The sequence below is a fragment of the Limulus polyphemus genome, unplaced genomic scaffold (genome assembly GCF_000517525.1).
Source record: "Limulus polyphemus unplaced genomic scaffold, Limulus_polyphemus-2.1.2 Scaffold6717, whole genome shotgun sequence".
Lineage (NCBI taxonomy): Eukaryota > Metazoa > Arthropoda > Merostomata > Xiphosura > Limulidae > Limulus > Limulus polyphemus.
Genome location: NW_013672327.1, coordinates 14141 through 38064, shown reverse-complemented (window position 1 = coordinate 38064; position 23924 = coordinate 14141). Strand labels below are relative to the sequence as shown.

The following is a 23924-nucleotide window of genomic DNA, read 5'->3' as shown; positions in this document are numbered from 1 at the left end:
TTGATACCAAAGATTATTAATTGTGTCTACAGCTCATGTTGATACCAATGATTATTAATTGTGTCTACAGCTCATGTTGATACCAATGATTATTAACTGTGTCTACAGCTCATCTTGATACCAAAGATTATTAACTGTGTCTACAACTCATCTTGATACCAATGATTATTAATTGTGTCTACAGCTCATGTTGATACCAAAGATTATTAATTGTGTCTACAGCTCATGTTGATACCAATGATTATTAATTGTGTCTACAGCTCATGTTGATAAGATATCGAGATGAACTGTAGACACAGTTAATAATCATTGGTATCAAGATGAGCTGTAGACACAATTAATAATCTTTGATATCAATTCATCTCGATATCAATGATTATTAATTGTGTCTACAGCTCATCTTGATACCAAAGATTATTAATTGTGTCTACAGCTCATCTTGATACCAAAGATTATTAATTGTGTCTACAGCTCATCTTGATACCAATGATTATTAATTGTGTCTGCAACTCATCTTGATAGCAATGTGATAAGTTTCCAAGTAAATATTTCACATTTTATGTCTTCTTGCTAGTACTTTTACAGGCCATGTGCATGGTTTAACCAGAATAACACTTGTAATATGTAGCTACTGTTTGTTTGTAGTTAAGCACAAAGCTGTACAATGGGATATCTGTGTTGTGTTCACCACAGGCATCAAAACCCAATTTTTTGTATTATAAACCTACAGACTTAACACTGAGCCATTAGGTGGGTGGAGAGGAGGGGCATTTGCAGCTACTTAAAGAAAGGTTAAAAAAATACCCATTTTATGTTTTTTTTAATATTTTTTCATGTATTAGTAACTATCACAACCTATCAGTTCAACCATCAACCATTCACCAACTTTTACAAGGTCTTGCTCTTATATTGTTAAAACTGATGATAGTTGATGTTTTTATAAAATTTCCCTATTTTTGCCAAAGCGATCAAAGGATTATTCCTGTAATCAAATCCTGTCTTTTTAGTTAATGGTACAAAAGGAAGGAGCTACTTTATCACTAATAAATATAATGTTTGGATATAGCACAAAGTAGAATTACAGAGGTGACTAAGAAAAGATCTGAATTTTGTTGTTATTGAAATTATTAATTTAATGGTTTTTTGTATTTATATGGTTGCACAGTATTTGTTTTTCACACAGCCAAGGATGATGCAAATTGATGTTGAAACATACAGTGTCTTTTATGACTGTTGATTGATTTGTTATACAAAATTGATCATTTGAATATATATGTTTATATTTAGTTAAAATGTAAATTAACTTAGGCTTCTTTTGATTAATAACGTACTAATTTTTGATCCATTAAATAATATTAGTTCATATACATAAAAGTGAATCCAATATTTTTATTCACAAAAGATAAATTAAACTTCTCAAAATTAACTAACTGTTTTAGGATTGGCAACTTGGTCTACACTGATGTGCATTGGATTTCTTCTCGGATAAAATAAAGATGTAACCATCTGAATCCCTCCACTGGCCAGGAAAGACCTTTGTTTTGTCTGAGCAAACAAAAACAATTTAATGAGTGTTCTTTCTATCAAATTCCATTGGAATGTAAATTTTTTCATTTGGAATTTCTGTGTTAAAAATCCCAGTGTTTAATTCTCATACCAAAAACTCTTTACGGTTATGATAACTACTGTATATTTAAAGTAGTACAGTTATGTTTTTTTAAAGCTGTAGAGCAAATCATTTTTATAACACAACAGATACTGGTACCTTGATTAACTTAACAATTTTTGTAACTGAACATATAAATAACTGACAATAATAGATAAAAATGTGACCCAAAAACTTCATGATACAAGAACTAAAACAATGCAACAGCCTACTTTAAACATATTGTACAATAAATTGACAAGTTTTACTGAACAAATTAGATATATTAATCTCATACATTTTAACACTGTGCATATACACACTCAGAACAAGGTCAAACATATGACCTTTATGGTGGAGAAGAACTTTACTTCTTCTAGCATCTGGTATATTTTAACAAAATTAAACATATTCACATTAGTGATAACAGTGGTATCTATTTGTAAGCATTACAAGTAATATAAGTATATATGAAATATGCAAAAGTAAACTTTGATACTAAAGAATGCTCTTGTGGTTTGCAAAAATCTTACTCTTCCATGAAACATACCAAGTCCAGTCAAGTTAATGTATTCAATTCAGCCTCATATGTTACTTTCTGTAAGAGGGTTTGACCACAAAAAACTATCTACTGTTTCGTGAGATGTTTGTATTGACTACTTTTCAACTGTAATATAAAGCATATTTCTGGATCATCAAATGATTTAATAATTACTTTATATGGTTTGTGACTGGATGAAGATAAACATCTGGAGCTGTGACACAACTGTCACAAAGTACAATCAACTACTGGACACAGTAGAGAGTAGTGCCATCTACTGGTCAAATTTAAGTTTCATAAATGTGTGATTTTGACAAAAATTTAGCAATATACACTAATGAGTTGTCATCACTGTACTTTACATTATAAAGTCCAACCAAGCCTTTAACTGAGAAAGTATTCTGACAGAAGTTTGTGGAGAGTATCTCCAGAAAGTCCATACTACACCACTTGGCCATTAGAAACAGTATGTCTGTGACTGAAGTTGTGTTGGTGGGAACAACTTTTGAAGTGGTGATTTCAATCTGCAGAGGCTCTACAGGAATGTTGCATCCAAGTGTGCCAACCTCACATCTAGGGAGGCTGCAACAAATGGTACTTCACTTGTAGAAGCTGCATGTTGACTTGGTTTACCTTAAATTTCTGCCAGCTAAGCAACAGCAGTACCTTGACCCTGCTAATCTAGTTGCAGGCCTCCCATTCGATTACTGCTAAAAACATTTTTAAAAGTTTCTTTTTTCTAAACATTTCGAGCAAATTGTGGTTTTATAAGCCAAAACAGTGTTAAATATATGTAAAAAAAATATTTGACCAATAATAAATATGTATTTCTATACCCATCTGTAAAATGTGATGGAAAAAATCCATTACTTTGTGTATGATGACAGATTACACCATTGTACTGAAATTATAAACATGAAGCAGCACCCGACATTACAATAACTTTGTCTGGCTCTTTGAACCAACTAACTCAGCAGCATGTAGGCTAAACGACCAGGCTAGAAATTCCTAGGGTTCAGGTATAGCAGTAAGCCAGCAGCACTTTGTCTGGTTCTTTGAACAAAATAATTTAGCAGCACCCAACATTACAATAATTTTGTCTGGCTCTTTGAACCAACTAACTCAGCAGCACCTGACATCACGATAACTTTGTCTGGCTCTTTGAACCAAAAATTGGAATGACTCTCACTTTCATAATTCACCAGCAGCTAAAAGTGTTGAGAATGTTCTGGAATATCAAATTTCAAACCAGATTCTTCGATCCATAACTAATTAACCCCCAGCTAGATCACACCTGACCCTGAAAAGTGAGATATATGGAAGATTAGAACTGGTTTTTTAAAGGTTGTTTGGCTTATTTTGAGCAAAACTAAAAGATTTGAATGAAAATAAAAAGTTTTAGAGATTTTAGAGGTTCCACTGGGTGGCCTTTACTTGTCTGAATGATACAGATGAAAGATATCCTGAGCCATGGAGAAAGAAGAGATGAAGGAGTACCTGCTACAATTGAGGACAGTTTAGTAATTGTTTACACAGGATTCCTTTCAGCGTGTCTGCACAGGAGCCCATAAATCTGCCAAACATAGTGAGTAATAACAACATGCAGGCTCAGGTAGTCAAGTTCCACATCATACCTAGCAACCAATCTGATAAAGGATAAATGTTTGTTTGTTCCACCAGGTGTGATGGTCAGTTTGATGTCAACAAGGCCAAGTATGGCTTGGTATGTGCCAGGGTTTTTAGTGATGCAAGATTGACTAGAAGAACTTTACTTGATTTTGCAGTATATCAGTCATTATCTTGTAAACCACCACAGTAACCAGTAAAAACACTCTTCCCTAGTTATCTACTAGTACACCCAGTGGACATTACTTTTGTGGTGGAACCATTAAATGCTGATCAAAACATGCACAAAAGCAGTGGATTGCCTGAGTATATATTACATAAGTGGTGTTTCACAGTGTTCTGCAAACACAGACTCGGTCTACAATACCAGCTAATGCTGTGGTTGAAGTAACACCTGAAGAACAAATATTCCTTTCACAATCCAGAGCCATGTTTTGTTGGGCAGTTATCTTTTCAAGAGCATGTCTGAAACCTTCACATTAAACCATACATTGATAGTTTCTAAAAGAACTTTACTATATAGTTGAAAATGTAGGTTTCACCCTATGCTAAAGCCTGAACTCTTGATCTGTCAAAAAATATGTTGATCAGTTCTGACCTCATTGTTATTGTTTCTCTAAATTAGTGATGTATAAGCATACTACTTTCCATCAAGTTCATCAATCCTCCAGTTTCTTTACCAATGGAAGTAGATACAATTCCACCTGGCATTTGATGATGAAGCAGGAAAGATGTTAAGGAAGCTGATGGATTCCAACTCTTTTCTTGATAATCACTGAGTTATACAGGCACTGAACACATTGTGTGCTTTCTTATCCAGTGACTCGGGTACTTCCACTTTCCAGCCAATGATCACTTTGTTAACTAGGACCTAGAGACCAGCAGCCATAATAGACAACAGATGTCACTGAAGTATAAAAAAAGGCAATATGTGGCTTGTTCATCAGATGGATGTTGGGAAAGCTTTCTACCCATCATGTACCTTTACATCTAAATTCAGGCAATATGTGGCTTGTTCATTGGATGAATGTTGGGAAAGCTTTCTACCCATCATGTACCTTTACTTCTAAATTCTAACATATTTTACATATTTATCTTTCAATATTTTGTAAAGTCAGTTTCACATGTTTCTTTATGTATTGAGTATATTTTGTGTTACAGGCTTTTATATTTTGCTAACAAGTTATTTAACTATGTATTTTGTGTGTAACTTTGAAGTTTTGATTGTGTCTTTTTAAAGGCTTTTTTCTGTTACTACTGGGCTTGGACTGTGCATATCAGCAGGAACGTCGAGAGCCAGCATGGGCCCTGGGGTAAACATCCTTGCCGGGCACCTTTCTCTCTCTCTCTTTTTTAACATTTTCAAGAATTTATTAAAAAGAAGATCCTAAATTAGGACAGCAACGAGCTCATAAATCTGACAAAATCATAGCAGCAGCCAATTTTACCTCACAGAATAAGCATAAAAACGTTAATAAAGTACCAACAAATATCTATTAAATCTATGAAGTAACAAATACATATTGATTATTACTCAAATTATTATTTCTGTCGTTCTTAATGTATCAAGCATCTATATGCAAAGAAAAGCCAAAAATTTTGATTTTTATCAAAGCATCTTTAGGCTATATCTTCATTTAGAAGATATAGCCTAAAGATGCTTTGCAGGTTTTATGGCATAACCAGGTTTCATTCGCCTGGGCAAGAAAATGCAGGCTGTAAGTGTACCAGGGGAAGCAGAAAGTAGCATCTGTTTGATGAAAACTTTATAATTCACACCAGAAACTATTACACAACTTGTAAATGGAAACAAGTCTTTCAGAAATAACAAAGAAAGCATAGGCAAAGGCTAATGGTTAGAGGTAACAATTAGTGTTGCATGACCTGAGTTAATTTGAGTGAGCAGCAACCTGTTGCAATCTTAACCTCATTCCTTCCTACTGGAACCAGGTGCTGTCTATTTAATAACCAAACAGCAGGAAGAACAATAAGACAAGGTTGGAGAGGATGTGTTCCAGCCATCCGTGCAACAGGAACAACAAGAACAGCATGGCCACAGAAACTATGCAGAGACCTATAGAAACCTGGGATCAGGGAGGTCCTTAGGTGATGGGGATACATATTCAATGGGTAATATAGTTCATTAATACATCCCTTAGAATATGTTGCTTGACCAATGCCTGCTGTCATAGTTCATGGTCTTAACCATATGTTATGATCCATCTTAATCTATGCTTCCAACTGACCAGTGCGATACATCTACCCTTTCATTGGTATGAAGGATCAATTATTTTACTTCTAGCTAAGATGTTACTGAAATAACCAGTTATTTTCCACCCTTTGCTGATGAGTGTTTCAGGAATAGTTTCTATTTTATGATGAACCATCAGAAATGAAGACAATTACAAGGATATGCTAGCCTGAGCGGACCAGCTTATAGCCAGTCTCTCTGTCACTCAACTGGTGAAGCAGACAACAAATGTCAAAACTGGGTCCACCGGCTCAGAATGATTACCGCAAGTGTTCACTCGGGAACTCTGTTTTCAGGAAGTTGTGATACTACTTCCCAGTCAACTGTTTATATATATATATATTGAATTATTTATTTATTTTTTGTCAGTGTATATAAATACATATTTCTGATGGAAAAATCTGTTTTTATATATATACAAAGCTGTTTTGATTGTATTTTCTTCTGTTTAAGTGAAAGGATTTTATTTTAATGTGCTGATTTTAATAAGGACTTAATTCTGTATTTTTAGTAATGTAAAGAATTTATTTTATGCTATGTTTAAATTTGATGTGAATAAAGGGGTTGTGTTAATGTTCATACAAATTTTGTCTTGATATCCAGTGCTATTTTGACAAGTGCTCAAAGATGTTTGTTGATACTCATTCAGCTTAGCAAACAGAAGGATGCCTTGTTTTTTTATCTCAGAAACTCCTTACAGTTTGTACTTGTGTGTGTCTCTGCCTCTAACTGCATATGCATCTGCTCAATTGAAAGTTTGTGAAACTTATGGGTCACACCATGATCTAAAAATGTTTTTTTTCTCTCTTTATAAGCATACATATTTTTCCACCATGCTGAGCACCACGTTTTGTACATCAAAGTTCAAACTTTTTTGTATTTTCAAAGTCAATCATGTTAGCTAAATCAATCTCCCTGCTTGGTGTGTATATAGGAAGCTAGAAGCATACACTTGTATGTAAATTGTCCTGGGTTTCCACAATGCTTGTAGTCTCCTGCATATTACTTGTATCTATTACTCTAGCCCCCTAATACATTTTTTGACCAAAATACATGCATACATATAATAAAAAGAATTAAAATCATATTTTTTATATTTTTAAAAGCAACATTAACAGAGGTTTCTATGATGAACGAAGCATATAAAGCATATTTATTCTTCTTTGGCAAAAATATGTAAAACACAATAACATTTTCACATTCATGCATGGATATCTTTACCTGCAAAGTGGCTGTTAATCAAGAAAGTATTTAGTACATTTACAAACTTTTGTACAAAGATTTTTATATGTAAGCATATATGTATTACTCTGTATAAGTTAAATAAATTATTCATTTTCATGCTATATTTAATATTTTAGGAGGTTTGATTTTGTCAGGTGCTAAATGATTTTTGTGATAGTGTATATTGTGTAAACAGTTTTAAAAAATGTGTTTAAAAACTAATTGGTTACAGACTCCATCAGTATTTTAAAGTTATAATTTTCCTATACTGAAAATGCATTTCCAATAAGTACTTACCTTCTCTCACATATGTAGCTATTCTTGTTCAGTGCTGCTTTCTATATTCCCAAATTTTTTCACATGCCATAAGTCTTAAGCTCCCACGTACCCCATGATAAATGTGGTTCAACTGCATTTTGCATGTAAATTATCATGCAACAACTCTCCACCAATAGGAGTGCAACACACCATCTTGAAGACAGTAATGTGGGGTAAGAATAAAAGTATTTGCCACATCCAAAACTCAGCCACTGGGAAATGTAATTCATGTGACGGTAGGATGAGCATCATACCATTAGTAAGTCAACTACAATTCAAATCCCATCAACCAGGAACCAACATACATGTAGGGGTAGGAAAGAAGTCACGATGACGGCAAGTCAACTACAATCCAAAACACAACCACCTGGAACTGACATCTATTTGGGGGTAGGAAAGAGGATCATACAGTCTTCACCTCAAGTTCAGTAGACCAGAGAGAGAGATAAAATACCCACTGATCTGTGAACAGGGTATATGATAAAAAGTTATACCGATATGGGAATCTGACATCCGAACGATCATAAAGAGAAGGATGTCCTTGTATAGTGAAATATTCACCCAAAATCAGTCAGACAGGATCCTCCCCAAGTGCATTAACATTCTTAGTGTATGAAAATCCTCAAAGGAAAGTGCAAGAAGAAGGACCATAGGAACCAGCATGTTCATCCATCATAAACCACAACACGGTAGCAGTGAACACTAGTTCAATTGTGTGAGAGAACAGAGACACTCATGATACATGTGTGAGGGCTTACGTTGGTTGGTCCAGCTTTGAATCCAAAACCCACCAACTAAGAACTGACATTCATGTGGGGAGTAGGATGAGGGATCCCAATTAAAGGGGTGAACTGCAATTTTTGACGGCTCACTCCAAAGCTACAACATCCCCTCAGATAAACCCAGTTGTGAGATGGAAAAAGATATTGAAGGACATCTCATTATCTACGCTAATAGAACACCACTGTCTTATTCTCAACTGAATGGATTCATTATTGTTTGTATTGTATATCACTATCACATTGCCTTCATGGTATACCAACCCAGTTTTTGGAACTGGAAAGTGGTAAGGGCTCCACCATCAGTAAAAAAGGGGGGGGGAGTCCAGAGGAACATCAACACCAGAGACAGTAAAACAGATGATCATGAAAAACCCTACTTTTAAAAGCAGAACACTTCTGATTTATTCAATCTAAGGAATAGCAGGGATGGGAAGCTATTCCTTCTTGCTTTACCCATGAAGACAATGGGTTAGTACGGTCTGGAACAGGCATATTAATGAAGCAAATATATATTGTGTGGAAAAAACCTATGAGTAATCTTGTGGAACACCCCATCTCAACAGTGTGTGTTTAGTGTCCATAGAAATTCTAAATGTGAAATGGTCTTAGCGTGTGGATTTGACTAATTTAAGTATACCTGGACAGATCTGACTGGGAATAAAGGTACGAGTAATCTTGTGAAACACCCCATCTCAACAGTGTGTGTTTAGTGGCCATAGAAATTATAAATGTGAAATGGTCTTAGAGTGTGGATTTGACTAATTTAAGTATACCTGGACAGATCTGACTGGGAATAAACGTGGGAGATGGAAGGAAATTTTTTGAGGATCAAGAGACCACTCTGTGGGATAAATTGTGTTGGGACTGGAAAGAGGATCCACAACGAGGTTGAAAGCACCTGGAACATGACACGTGTGTGGGCTTAAAAAGGGAGATCCAAGGTCGACAACAAAGGGAACTAGAATGGGTGCCCCCTTGGTGAGTGATATAAGCCATCCCCGTCAAACTGTTGGAATGGATCATGATTAGTTGAAACCTGACAAAAGGAAGAAAGAGAATCAGAGCATGTTGGACTGCTGGAAGTTCCTGGGAGTTAACATGGTAAGACCTTTTGGCCACATACCATTGACCTGAAGCCTCATGCTGATCAGTCCACACACACCCCCAACCTTGGAGGTAAGCATAAGGGAAGAGAAACAAATCCAGATGAGGGGGATGAAGCAGTCTCGATGATGTGGGGCTTTGTTCAACCACCAATGCATATCATCAAAGAGGGAATGAGGAAAGTTATGAGGAGAATCCTAAGGAACCCTATCAAGATTTCATGGGACATACAGCATCCCCTGAAGAGATCACATATGTGCCAGACCCAAGGGGATAAGTGCTTCCCTAGAAGCCACATCCCCCAATGTGATAGAACCTCACTAGCAGTAAGACACTTAACAATAACAACATGGAGAATTGAAAGCTTCATTAGAAGCAGTCAAAGAGCAGAAGGATGGGTTTAACGGAGATGGGGTGTTGAAAAAATACACCCCCAAAAGACTAGAATGTTAGGTAGTTAAGAGAAAAGATTTCTCCAACTGGAAAATCCAACCTCCCAAGTTGCATGTGTATGAAGCAGATGAGTATTGTGTGACAACTCCAGTTCGGAATGAGCTAACAGAAGCCCAATGTACAAGTTACGGTGTAAGTACAATCCCACACCATGCTGAAGTCAGCAAAACTCAGATCTGATCTCTCAACAAGATCAAAGGGTAGGGTGTGAAACTAGTACCCAACTCCACGGTGAAAAAAACCTAGGATACCATCATGAGGGATCAAAAATAGGAACTAGAGTATAAGAATACAAAATGTTTACCTTGGGCATCCTTAGTCCTGGAGAAATGGCCCACTAGAGTGTGATAACCGACATCACAGTAAAACGGGAAGGAACCAAGAAGTGATTGAAGTGGGACAGATCAATCACAGAAGTCCAATCTGCATCAAGAATACATGACTAATAGAGGAAGCCTTAGAGGTAGAACAGTTAAATGATGAGAAGGTGCTGGATATGAAACATGAATAAAGAATTTAATTGCTCAGAATGAGACAAACGAGCAACCAAAAAAGAAAATCGAATGTAGCATCACATATACCTCATGTGATGCTAAAGTCACAGGAGTAAACCCCCCCCCCAAAAAAAACAAACAACAAAAAACTGACCAGTGGAGAAAAAAGAGCCAGCTGTAAATCTCAAGTTGAAGTGGATGATAAACAAAGTTGGTACAAGACACTGTACCACCCCAGAAGATCCCAAAGCAAAGAAGTCACATGTATAGGAAAAGAGCCATAGACAATATCACCCCAAAGTAGAGGTAAGGAATGCAAAGGTATTCAATGAAAATTCCCAAGAAATAGGTGGAATGCCTAAGAAAGGAGGTGCATGGCAGACAATTCCTGTGGGAGAGTCGATAGGAGAAGATAAAGGCTGAAAAACTTAGTGAGAGATAAAAGGATAGGATTATCAGGGTTATTAGGTTATTATAGGATTATTAAGGCAACAGAGATTATAAATGCAGAGAATCAAGAAAACAAAAAACAATCCACCAGATCATAAGCTAAGGCAAAAATAAATCAAAGCCTGTGGAGGGAAAAGCATGGAAGCACTCTTTAACTGCTTCAAATCATTATATTATGAAAATGACGTTTTTCTAGCTGATACCAATATTAGGTTTATTAGTCTGTTGGGCCTTCATGACCAAAAAAAAGATAACATTTTATGACTGTTGGCCCAGCATTTACATAAAACACGATGTAATTATTAACCTGCAACTTTTATCTGGTTGATACAATTATAAAGGTTAATGGTTTGTCTAATATCTATTATGTGCAAAGTTCAGTTTACTTTCACTTCTTGCATATGTCAGTCTTTCCTTTGTCTTCAGGCAGTGAAGTTAAGGTACTGTATCGGAAGTTAAGCTTAAAAGACAATCTTGGAATGTACCAGAAGAAGAAAGGTTCACTTTTCAAAAGTGTTAAATTGATTTCTTGAACCTACAAGTTTTCGTAACATCAATAAAGTAAGTTTATAAGTAAATCTGATAAATCAGATAAACAGAGTAAAATTTAATGAATATACAACATTTCACCAGGTTAATATGTACTTGATGATGCCAGGTTAACCTGGTGAAACATTGTAAATTCATTAAATTTTAGTTTGTTTATCTGATTTATCAAGTTTACTTTTAATTAATTAAAGTAAGCTTATCTTTATTTTAAACTCAATGACTGCTATTTTAGAATGAGGTTTTCTATACCAATTTTTCCATTATAACTTTTAGGTTAATGGTTTTTTTCAGATCTACAAATTCTAGAGATTGATGATTGTTAGTTTATTCTTATTTTCTCTGTATTTATTTATCTATGGTTATAAATAAATTCGGCATATATTGTTTTTACTAACTAAAATGTTAAATACAAAACTCAAACATTACAATTTTGACATCCATGTAGAATTATAATTTCACGTATCAATGTAGAAAACACATAGTGTCAAAAGTTGAATAAATGATTTTAAATTATATAAAAACATTAAAACATTTAACTAACAGGAAAAAAGAAATTTTGTGATAGCTACTTTCTGGGACATTAATGCCTCTACCCCTACAAGATACAACTGTAGTTGCTATTTCATTGGTCATATTTCACAGAATTAAGACACACTTAATAGCACATATCTAGCCATACTGTAAAAACTGGTAGACCAATCAGTGCTCCCATTACCTTTACTCATTTCCCCATGCAGTTACAGGTACCACTGTCATTATTAAAGCATATTTAGAAAGAAAACGTTCTTTAAATAAAAGACAAAATTATAACATATAAGTGTGAAATGTCACTCTACCATTTCTAACATCTCTGTTTCTCTATAAACTCCGACAGGGAAAGCTCCTTTGACTTTTGTCACTGAAATGTAAAAAAAAAAGTGTGAATAACATATACCAAACTTTTTGGCCACTAACAAAAGTTATTAAAAAACCATAATAGACAAATTCACGTTTATTTGCAGTCAAACACAATAATCATTCATAACAGTCTTGTACATTTATGCAGAACAAAATGAGCTTATATTTATGAGTAACTCTACACTTAGATTCTATGCTATCCACATCTTTGATTCCAACAACTGATTGCTGCCCAGATGTTGGTAAAAAATACAGAATGAACAAATACATATCGCATAAAGCCATACTTGGCAAATTTATATTTTTGGGAACAACAGAAGAGGAAAGATAACTTGAAATAAGATCAACTTAACAGTTTTCTCGACCATGTGTTATGTGCACGAGTGGAGGCAAAACGTGTATGTAGAGAATCAGCTTTGCAATGTAATTCAACAGAATAAAAGAATATGTGTTCTATGTGCTTACATTTACAGTTTAATAAATCTTTCCAAAAATATTGAATTCAACTATGATGTTAAGTTTACATCATAATACATGTAATTTTTTATGAAATGTAAGGGGGACAAATGCCTCCTCTTGCCCCTTCTTGTGGGTACCTATGGTTAAGTGACACCAGCATATATTCAGAACAAAGAATGAATTGAAAATAAATATAATACTACAAGAAGATAGAAAACCCATTGAATGTTAAAATAACACAGGCTTCAGTGTTAATTTGATTATCTAAATCAATTTTAAGGAGGAATGAGATTGTTGAGGTTATTATAAACTCAAGTGAAACTTCTGTGGGGTCCACGTGTGCTTCTTCTCTAATTGCCTAAGTATTTTAAGTCTGGGTGTTGGTTTGAAAAATAGCCTCAACAAGAAAAGGTATGCCAATGGCTGAATAAATATGTGACTATAAAAACTCAATATCCCTAAACAAACCTCAGATGTTGTACATTAGATTGAGTGCACTAAGATAATTCATCTATTTCTCAGCTGCTAAAGGTAGTTTTTATAAGAGGTTAATAACTGTAACTAGATGTTATGATACCTTTTCAAACTACACACCTAGCTGACCTTTAGACCAATTATATTCCAGCAATCTTACATTTACAAGCTGGACCTTCAATATTTGAGATCAAGTTCTACATCCATTTGGTTATCTTTTCTTCAATTAGCCAGTGTTTTGTTTCAAAAATTGTGTGTGCTGAAAACTCCAAGGATCCCTGCAATTGAAAGCAAATATAATGATAGTGACTTTCTTTTTGGCAAGGAGCTAGACTTCTCCTCTGAGCCAAAGATGACTGGAATCGACTCTCCAATTGATAGAGCTCATGAATGAAGATGTGTTATTGGCCAATGCATTTGACATTTGAAGTTCTTGGATTTTGAACCACCTCAGTCAAAGCAGACCAATGCCCCTACACAAGCCTTTATGGCACATAATAGTAATACCATCTAGGGATCAGCCAATTCCAACCGCCACGTTGTCAAGATTTGTAAGGCTAGATTCTTTACAGTAGGTACCTGTGACCTATTGGCAATAAATTTCAGCTATAAAAAAACAGCAATACAGTTTGTTTGTTTTTAAAAAAAAATCAAACGTATATGCAAATGTTCATTATACTTTTGGTTATCACTGTTGTATCCAGAGCTTTAAATAATTGTCTCTTTTCATCAAAGTCCACAAATATTGGTTCAGTTACTTTAGAACACAATTAACAAAACAAATTCTTCTTTTCTAATCTGTTATTGCAATACAGTCTGTGATAATTTCACTTTAAAAATTGCCACTATACACACTTTATCACTAAACTCACCATCACACACCATTCAATATGCAAAGGCTAAAGATTATAACTGCCTTCAGTGCTGACACCAGCAGGATCATAAGCTAAGTGCCACTCATCAATGGAAGTTTCGGTCCTTTAAAACTCAGTACTTCCTTGGGATGGTGGGCCAGCAGTGTACTCACACCACCTCCATTCTGTCTGTACCCTTTCCAGCCACCGATTTCTTAATCAAATGAATATCCTAACTGTTGGCTCAATAATTCCAGCCTGATTTGTGGGGTATTTCAAGTACATATTAGTGGACCAGGGCTTTCTTGGTATTCCATCAGAAACCTTGCAAATACCTCCACCAAAACTGTGGTAATAAGAAAAAGAGGTTCTACATTGCTGTAAGTCTGTGACAAGAGTTTCTTTACTGATAATTGCTCATCCAAATAACTTGGTGTATATAACAAATGAGTGACCCATTGTACGCTTGACACATTTAGCATGTGCATGCATTAATCCTCTGTTTGTCACATGGTGACAAGGCTGGTGAGATAACTGATACTCATACATTGACCATGTTACCTTGTTGTTCACTTTTCTTTCAGATCAATTTGAGGTTGCCAGATTATCCAACAGGCACACAATAATGACAACCTTTAGAAATGACAGTGTCAATAGAACACCAGCACTGTGGTCAGATTGTCATGTTCTGCAGGGCTAGGGAACATGGTATGTGCAATAAGAGGATTTTTCCAAACCCTACTGGCAGATCTACCCTATGTTGGATTTCTACCTGCTTTCCATAGGTTCTTTTCCACAACAGAAGACAGCTGGTGAAGGACTATATCATCAAAAGAAATTTGAAGGTTTGGCTGAATGGAATGTTAATATTAGAACAAGTGCAGAAAAGAATAAACAAACAACTTTGAGAAATGCTATTTTACATGCCTCTTCATTTAAGATACACAATGGAGTAATTATAAGGAACATAGGAAAAGCAACTACAGTTTAATGTTAACTTCCAATTAGCACAAACTACCTACTACAAGCACAAATGAACCTGGTAAAGAGTATAACTAATTAAATATACTATTCTAACATTCTTTCCCATAAAGATTACAGTTTAATGTTAACTTCCATGAACCTGGTAAAGAGTATAACTAATTAAATATACTATTCTAACATTCTTTCCCATAAAGATTACAGTTTAATGTTAACTTCCATGAACCTGGTAAAGAGTATAACTAATTAAATATACTATTCTAACATTCTTTCCCATAAAGATTACAGTTTAATGTTAACTTCCATGAAACTGGTAAAGAGTATAACTAATTAAATATACTATTCTAACATTCTTTCCCATAATGCATTGTTTCATCAGTTGGGTACCCTCACTGTTAATGATACTTTTTGCCATAAACCAAATAATATCTAGTGAAGTTTGGCCACATCAGTAGATTTAAGTTAGTCATAAATTTATACTCTATGTTAACAATGCAAAACTACTTGTTTAATAATAATAAATAATAGATAATAAAACTGTTAATAAAAGTAACACTAAAGAAATATTAACTTATCAATAACCCAAATTCTTAAAAAGCTTCAATAATCTCACTTTTCACAAAGGTGTGTATGAATGTGTAATGCTCACAAAAGTCTACGATTTTATAAATAACATGGATTAAAAACACTTCATAAAAATTAAAACTAAATTGTTTTTGTACTCACCACCTGGAAAAAGTAGAGGTGACAAGTCCATATAAGCAATGCCATGATTGCTGTAGGGTAATTCATCATCAATCTGAAATATAATAATCATAAAAAAAATTATCTATGTCATCTTTATGAAAACTATTGAAAAAAAAAGAAGTTGAATAATGAGTTTAAACTATTACAATAAAGTTACAAAAACTCATTACATAAATATCTGATTTCATTTTTCTTAACTTTATGAGATATTGATGTTTAGGGAATCATGCTTGAAGCTACAAGCTTCAATTAACATTTATAAAACCAACACACGTCACAAACCTTCAAAACATTCTCGGGAATTTGTTATTCATAGGACCTGCTAATATAAACTATGTTAGAGAGTAAGATAAAGAAGCACTTTTTCATTGTTCATATACTTTTCTTGTGTAACAAAATATGTTTGTAATGTTTCATTAATATATTACCGATTCTTAAAAATGCTTCTTGCAGTTATTTTAATGTTCTTCTTTAAAATGTATGCAAAATACAGGGCATTTTACTTAAATGTACAGAAATCATATATTTATTATTTATTACTTCAACCACTTCTAATACAAGGCTATACCTGTACATATATCTTAGTATATCACACCAGTTATGTGTGAAACAGTTAGTAAACTATTGCTAGTTAAAAGATAAGCAGGATTCTGTAATTTATTATGTATATGAAATATTATAGTTTCACAACTTTAGCTTTCAACATTCTGGCAGATACATACAGGAATTTAATACTTCTTATTAGTTTTCTCAAACAATTCTACCTAAAGGGTATTATGAATTTTGAATTACATATGCAGGTGTTTAACTAGCTTTATGAAGTTTGTGTTATTTGACCATTTTGGAACAAAGGTACTATTTTATCTTTTATTTAACTTTACTAAGAAGTAAAAAGTTGCCTAAAATATTATTGCTCTCAAATTTTCTTTGGAAATGAGTTATATAAGTAATCACCAAAATAAAATTCATTAAACTACATATGTATTAGTAGACTATATAAAGAATATGCTGGTGTTTGTCTATCCTTAACTTTTCTCAATGAAATTTCTTGATCAAACACAATAAATCTTACATTGTTAAAAAGACCTTTGAGTGAGTATCCCAGATTGCATATTGGCCTTTCTATGCAGAATCACCCTACATGTTTTTTGCTTTGTCAAATTTTTTATTTGCAAAGTATTTCACACAATTTAACCTGCGTGTAATTTTGTAAAACAAAATTATCATTACACTAAATACAATTGCTATGGGCTTTCTTCATTTATTTAGGCCTAACGTACACATGTGCAGTTTGTTAAAACTATCATGCTTATCATTACAACCTTACATTTACCTTACTGTGCAATAATTTAGCTTCGTTCATTTTGTATAAACCTGTTTTAGCTATATTTTTCTTTAGCACACGTTTTGTTTTTCATTATTGTGTTTCTTTGTTTCAACTCATAAAATCATGCCATGTACTGAATGCTCATAACTGTTTCCTACTCTGTACACTATTATAAATACAATTACTGTACTTTATTGTTTACTTTAAGTGTAGTTTTATTAAATAAAGTTATGTATGTATAGTTTTATTAAATAAAAATGTGTCTACATGAGTTTGGTTGTCTGACCATGTAAAATGTTTCCAAATAGACCAGGATTTCTCAATCTAACACATAATGCCTACAAGAAAGTGTAGCTTTAATGCCATGCATGAAAATGATAGAATAAGGAAAATTCAAGTGAAGGGCATGAAAACTACCACAAATGTTTTGTAGGTCTTGGTTAGTTATTAATATAACAATATTGTATAGATAGTGCTTTCTAGATCTACAGCAACATGTTTATGTGATGCCTATGATACAATAATTTTCAGGCACAATACTGTCACACCTCAGTATTGTCTCAAAAGTACATATAAAATAAGCCTACCATCAAATAGAAGAATATGGTATTTTTGAAACACTAACTACCTATTATAAATGCTATCGAGTGAAACATGGTTAGTCGGAAACTTTCACCATTATAACTTTCTGACACTTGCAATTTTGGTTTGAAGAACGTTTATCCAAATATAAGGACTCTAGCACGTTTTATGAAAGCAATGGAAAATAAAATTATTGTCTGATGACACTTCATGGTCTCCTGAAACCTTCACATTCTAACTTCAAATTTTTTGATCCAAATAAAAGTAATGACACAAAGAGATTAACTTTACTTGATGCTGTTATATTTTTCTCTATTCAGAAGTAGATACAAACTACTTGATAAAAAAAGGTAATGCTATAAATATTTCACAAACAGATGATGGTTAATAGCAGCTTGAATGCACAGTAAACAAAGATGTACAACAGATGAAGCTAAATATACTGCAGAAGACATTTTGTCAAAGAGGAGAAATATATAGTACAGAAAATAACGGAAAATTAAAGTAAGACACATAAAACATACAGCTAGGTTCAGTAGAATAACCATATTAAAATAATAAACAGAAATCACTTAAAGATTTGCAGTTGAGTAAAGGATCATACAGTTAACCATTTTTACTGAAGAGTAGATTGACTTGCAGTTGAGTAAAGGATTATACAGTTAACCATTTTTACTGAAGAGTAGATTGACTTGCAGTTGAGTAAAGGATCATGCAGTTAACCATTTTTACTAAAGAGTAGATTGATTGCAGTTGAGTAAAGGATCATACAGTTAACCATTTTTACTGAAGAGTAGATTGATTTAGTAACGTCAGCAGTACATAAATCCATTACCTAAGTAAATGTTTAGTAATGTCATCAGTACATAAATCCATTACCTAAGTAAATGTTTAGTAATGTCATCAGTACATAAATCCATTACCTAAGTAAATTTTTAGTAATGTCATCAGTTAATGTTTTTCGTACAAAAATATGATTATAAATGCACAATTTCTCCTAATTGTATCCATATTTTTATGCTGTTGACGATTCTGCAAAATATTATATTTGGATACACAGTGCGTCAGATCAAAGCTTCTATCCCTGTTGGAATACTACAAGTTAATTTACTTATTCTACAGCTTCTTTGTTCCACTTTTACATTCATATAGTTTTATCAATATCATTAGTGTGAGGAAGCTGAAGAAGTATACATTTTAGATTGTTTTAGACATGAGAAAGAAAAATCATTTACTTAGGTAATGGATTTATGTGCTGATGACATTACTAAACATTTACTTAGGTAATGGATTTATGTGCTGATGACATTACTAAGCATTTACTTAGGTAATGGATTTATGTGCTGATGACATTACTAAACATTTACTTAGGTAATGGATTTATGTATTAATGACATTACTAAACATTTATTTAGGTAATGGATTTATGTGCCAAAACATTAACTGATGACAGTACTAAACATTTACTTAGGTAATGGATTTATGTGCCACTTTGTCTCATATACCACTAAATACATTTTCACACAATTCTAAATATGTTGTAGCAGAATTTACCTAAATTGTAGAAAATCGTTAAGTTATTCCAAGATAATTTTATAACTTATTTTATGTTGCTTGCACTCTTATAATAACTAAACTACATTCAAATATAGTTTATATATATATATTGTCACAGCATATGGTCTTTAGTAAGAAACTTGCACAAAAGTGAGAAAATAAAGCTATGAGAATGAGATACTAGATACCAACATTTCATGAAAACTATTTTATATTTTCATTCTCGATTCTATAAAATTATGAAGGATCAAAGAATAGGCAAAACACAAAAGAAGAAACTCAATAACAAAAGGAAGAAGGGAATCTGCTTTCATAAAAGAACCAGGAAAAAAAGTAGTCTAAAAACAAAAGGTATTCATGTGGTGTTATCAAATTAAAAATACAAAACCCTGCTGTACCTGTACTCTTTATACAATTCCTGTGGAATTCTGCATAAACATCACAGACCAAATAGGTGAAGTAAGATCTGATAATTAGAATAAAATCTATACTATTATTCTGCTTGTTTGTATGTATGACCGTTACACTTCTTGACTCAGAACCTGCTGCATAAGCATGCATAGTTAGAATGTTTCCCCATGAAAAACCACGCATGCGCATTATTCACTCGACAACAAACAGTCTGTCTGCGTCAGAGAGCTGCAAAGCTCAGTGATCAAATTGCTAAAATTGTTGTATGAAACAAGAAGTAACAACAAAAGGGGAATGTAAATATACTTTACAGACCAAATAGGTGAAGTAAGATCTGATAATTAAATCATATAATTAAATTTTATTGCTCTTTGAACCAGGTCCAACTACTATCCCTGCCATTACAAGTTGTAAATCACTTGGGGAATGTGCAACTCATGTTACGCTACCAAATTGCATTACCCACAAGCTACTATGAGCTGCTCGAGTGTGTGCCTCATGAAACATTTTTATTATAATAATATTATTATTTATTTTACCTAATCTGATATTAACTAATTTAAAAGGATCCCTATTCTTACATTTTAGTTAATTTTATAACTATACATAAAGAATAAACATGAAAAACAAGAAATAAAATACTTAACAATCTTCTTTTTTCTTGCTGACAATTGTCAAAGAGCACTAACCCTAATTTTTTTATACTAATGATAGTAATGCACTTAATACATTTTGTTTAATTAAATAATGCACCAAAGAATACAGACTAATAAGATGCAAAAAGTAGACAAATTCCCTTACCTCTCAAAATTGTTCTGGCTTTCTAGCTATGCAATAAAAGTCGTCACAAATTCATCCAAGCTAATCATTAATTTTCTCATGGAAATGATGTTGGTACTCTGAGTGAACTTGACATTTAACAATTCAGAACATAACATTATACAATACGTCACTGATAGATGAAAACCTTGACTTTCTATTGGTTACAGGTAATATATAATTAAACATAAGAGAGAATTATTAACAAATTCTGAAAGAAAGGATGTGACAGGAGGGGTCTGATTTTCTATTTGATAGCTCTGTAACCAAACAAAATTGAAAACTATAAAAAATTATGGTTTGTTTGAGCAGTGACAATTTTATAGAGAGTTATTTATGGTTAATATCGTACATTTTTGAGGGGTGATGGATAAAATAGGGATGATGACATGCTACGACAAAATGTGTCACGTGGGTCACACTAGGGGAAATTCATGATTTTTTAAAATATTTCCTTGTAGAATTAAGAACTAAAACTTACATACTATTAAAATATGGATTATTAGCTAAGATTTTATGTTATTCTAATTGGTATAACATAAACAAAAAGTAGTTTAATAAAATTTTGAATGTAAGACACTAAAACCTTGTGTCATGTACAGTAAAGGATACCCATGCCGATAGGTTTAAGGTTCTGTTGGTGGACAACATCCTTTACCAGAGCAATTTCACCAGCAGGTGAGTCCACAGGGCAGTAGTGAGCCTCTCCATACTGGAAAGTACACTGTCAAATTGTCGTGACTCACTTTGTCATGATATTCATTACTGAGCTGCATCTAAACTGAGGTTCAAGATGTTGGAAAACAAATCAATTCACTCACACATCCTGGATTTTATGATGCAATCACAATGGTATTCATGAATGGGTATGACTGTCTTGCTCTTCCAATAGTTTAAGTGCTGCTATGTATATTCTGCCAATGTGTCCATTAGGATGTTGTCCTGAAAGAAAGAAACAAAGCATTTGCTTTGCATGTGAAATTGGGTCACTTTTCTATGAACTGTTCATACCTTGCCAAGTAGCAAGTTGGGCATGGCTAACCATTTTGAATAATGATTCAACATGTGCAGATGAGCAAACACCAGGTAGTAGATATGGCTTCAACATCTCCAGGAAATTAGAGGAACCCAAGATGGATCTAGCAAATAACATGAGGAGTACTACGTATATCTTGTACTAAAAAGTATGGTGGCCAGTTCACCTCTCTCAGCACTGGGTGAGGCTTGGTTTGTGCCTGTCAAAGTTCAGTAGTGAGAAATCTAGTTTCTACAAGATGCAGGGGTGGCTAGAATACTGGTAGATTTCACAATATATCAGGCATTCTGAGCAAAACCACCAACTGGCCAGTCAATATGAATTGTCAAAATGGGGATAAACTAGATATGAATGGAAAGGCTAGGCTCAGAATATGTCTACAGAAAGAAGTGAGTTGTTGCTGGCTGTGATTATTGCATTGGTATCCTTAGAATGGATGTACTGCAAAGCATATTGGTCACTTTTACCTATGCAACTGGTGAATTTATGTTATTTAGTAGAGTTATCTGATGTTGGCCAGATCAACTCTAGGAATGGTGGACTGCACAAGCATATGTGGGAAAATAAATCATAGAACCTTTATTTTACCTAACTGGTGTTCTGTGGTTTATTATGGACAACTTCTAGTGTATGGCTATAGAGCCCACACATGAAATAGGCTGTTTCCCATCCAGAAGGCTAGTGTTAGCTGTGGCAGTTAACTGTCTGAGGGTGATGAAGTCACAGTTTTATTCTGCAATTATGATGATTGAGTATTCAGATGCATGTTGGTCATTGGCACTGTAAGCAAAGAGAAAGTAATTGATACAAGTGGTAATACTAGATTTTGTCCATCACGCCACATCTGAAAGTAAATACATGGATACGACCATCTCCGAGATTTCTAGTTGAGGATTCTGCAAAACAATCTAACTGGATGCAGCAGCTGTAGCTTGTTGGCAGAATATGGTAATATATATATTGGAGCTGAATGGGATGAACAACAATCACACAACATCACACAAATACAGGTGATGCATGTCTGACTGAACAACTGTTGTGCATGATTCCTTGGAGTACTATGGATGTAAGCAGCGATGAAATATAGCAGAAATTAAAGAACAGAATCATACTGCATTCAGAGAGTGCTTGGTCATCTCCAGTAGTAACTATCAAGAAGGAAGGTTCTGTAAAGATTATTGATGGGTCAATTTGGTATCTTTTCCATTTATATGAATGTCTGAATGCACTGTAAGAGCCCAACTGTTCAATATGCTATTTGTGGCATCTGTATACTAGCAAGTCAAACTGAATAATAAGAACAAACTTAAAGTTGCTTTCAAAGGTGAGGTGGCTTTTACAAGTTTCACATCATGACATTTAGCCTCTGTAATGTGAGCCTAATGGAATTTACATTGAAGGGGCTGGAAGTGCCTGATCTATGTTGATAACCTATAATATTCTCTTTAGCTTATCTCAGTCTTACTCTTCTACCTATGTTTCTACCAAACCCAAAATAACAAATTCTTCTAAAAACTTCTTCCAAAACTCTATATTCTTATTTGTGCTACATTCCACATCCCTATTATCCATTTATTCTCATTTTCCTTTTTATGTTTCCTTCTATTCCCCTTCCTTATCAACATCCTCATCCTGCCTTTTTTTTCTAGCCTTCTGCCCACCTCTTTAAAAATCTTCTCTTGACTCTTTTATTCTAGACTTAGAGCATATATATTCTAAAACTTTCAATTTTGATCTTTTTAATTTTCTGATAAACCTATTGCCACATTTTTTTTACTTCTTCCTTCCATTGTTTTGCCCTTTTCTCAATTCTCCAGTATAACTATTTATTTCATAACATATAATTTCTGCTATTGTACTCCTGTTCCAAGCTTTTAGTTTATGTTCATCCTCCATAAAGTTTTCTTTAATTAATCTACACTACTGTAGCTTTCTACACGCAACTTGTTCCCCCTTTAATTATTTATGTTACTTCTAATTATTTACTGTAATTATCATTGTTGAATTTTAGCAGTTATTACATAATTGATTTTTAACTTTTCCTCTTTGCAATCAACTTTTTATCTTAATACTACTATTTCTATGGTAGATATTTCCATTTCCATTCAGGTAGGAGGGTGTTGCATCTAAAACAAAGACTATGTTAGCTCTGGAGGTGGGAAAGTGTTGCATCTAAAACAACGACTATATTAGCTCTGGAGGTAGGAAAGTGTTGCATCTAAAACAAAGACTATGTTAGCTCTGGAGGTAGGAAAGTGTTGCATCTAAAACAAAGACTATGTTAGCTCTGGAGGTAGGAAAGTGTTGCATCTAAAACAAAGACTATGTTAGCTCTGGAGGTAG

The 23924-nt window shown here is 33.7% G+C and overlaps 1 protein-coding gene across 2 annotated transcripts in view; it reads right to left on the bottom strand.

Moving 5' to 3' along the window:
* Positions 1–1418: 1418 nt before the first annotated feature.
* The window catches only part of LOC111089590 (cilia- and flagella-associated protein 70-like), a 25774-nt gene continuing 3268 nt past the window's right edge, over positions 1419–23924 (bottom strand). Inside the window, exons 1-4 of one of the 2 annotated variants that reach the window (XR_002613827.1) lie at positions 21367–21456; positions 15829–15901; positions 12274–12335; positions 1419–1545 (exon numbers count right to left, since the gene is read on the bottom strand). Coding sequence is in view for 1 of the 2 variants with exons in the window: in XM_022402393.1 (XP_022258101.1) it covers positions 1423–1545; positions 12274–12335; positions 15829–15901 (258 nt within the window). In the remaining variant the exon portion in view is untranslated. Of the gene's footprint in view, positions 1546–12273; positions 12336–15828; positions 15902–21366; positions 21457–23924 lie in introns of those variants that run through there. The other variant, XM_022402393.1, reaches the window with a different exon arrangement.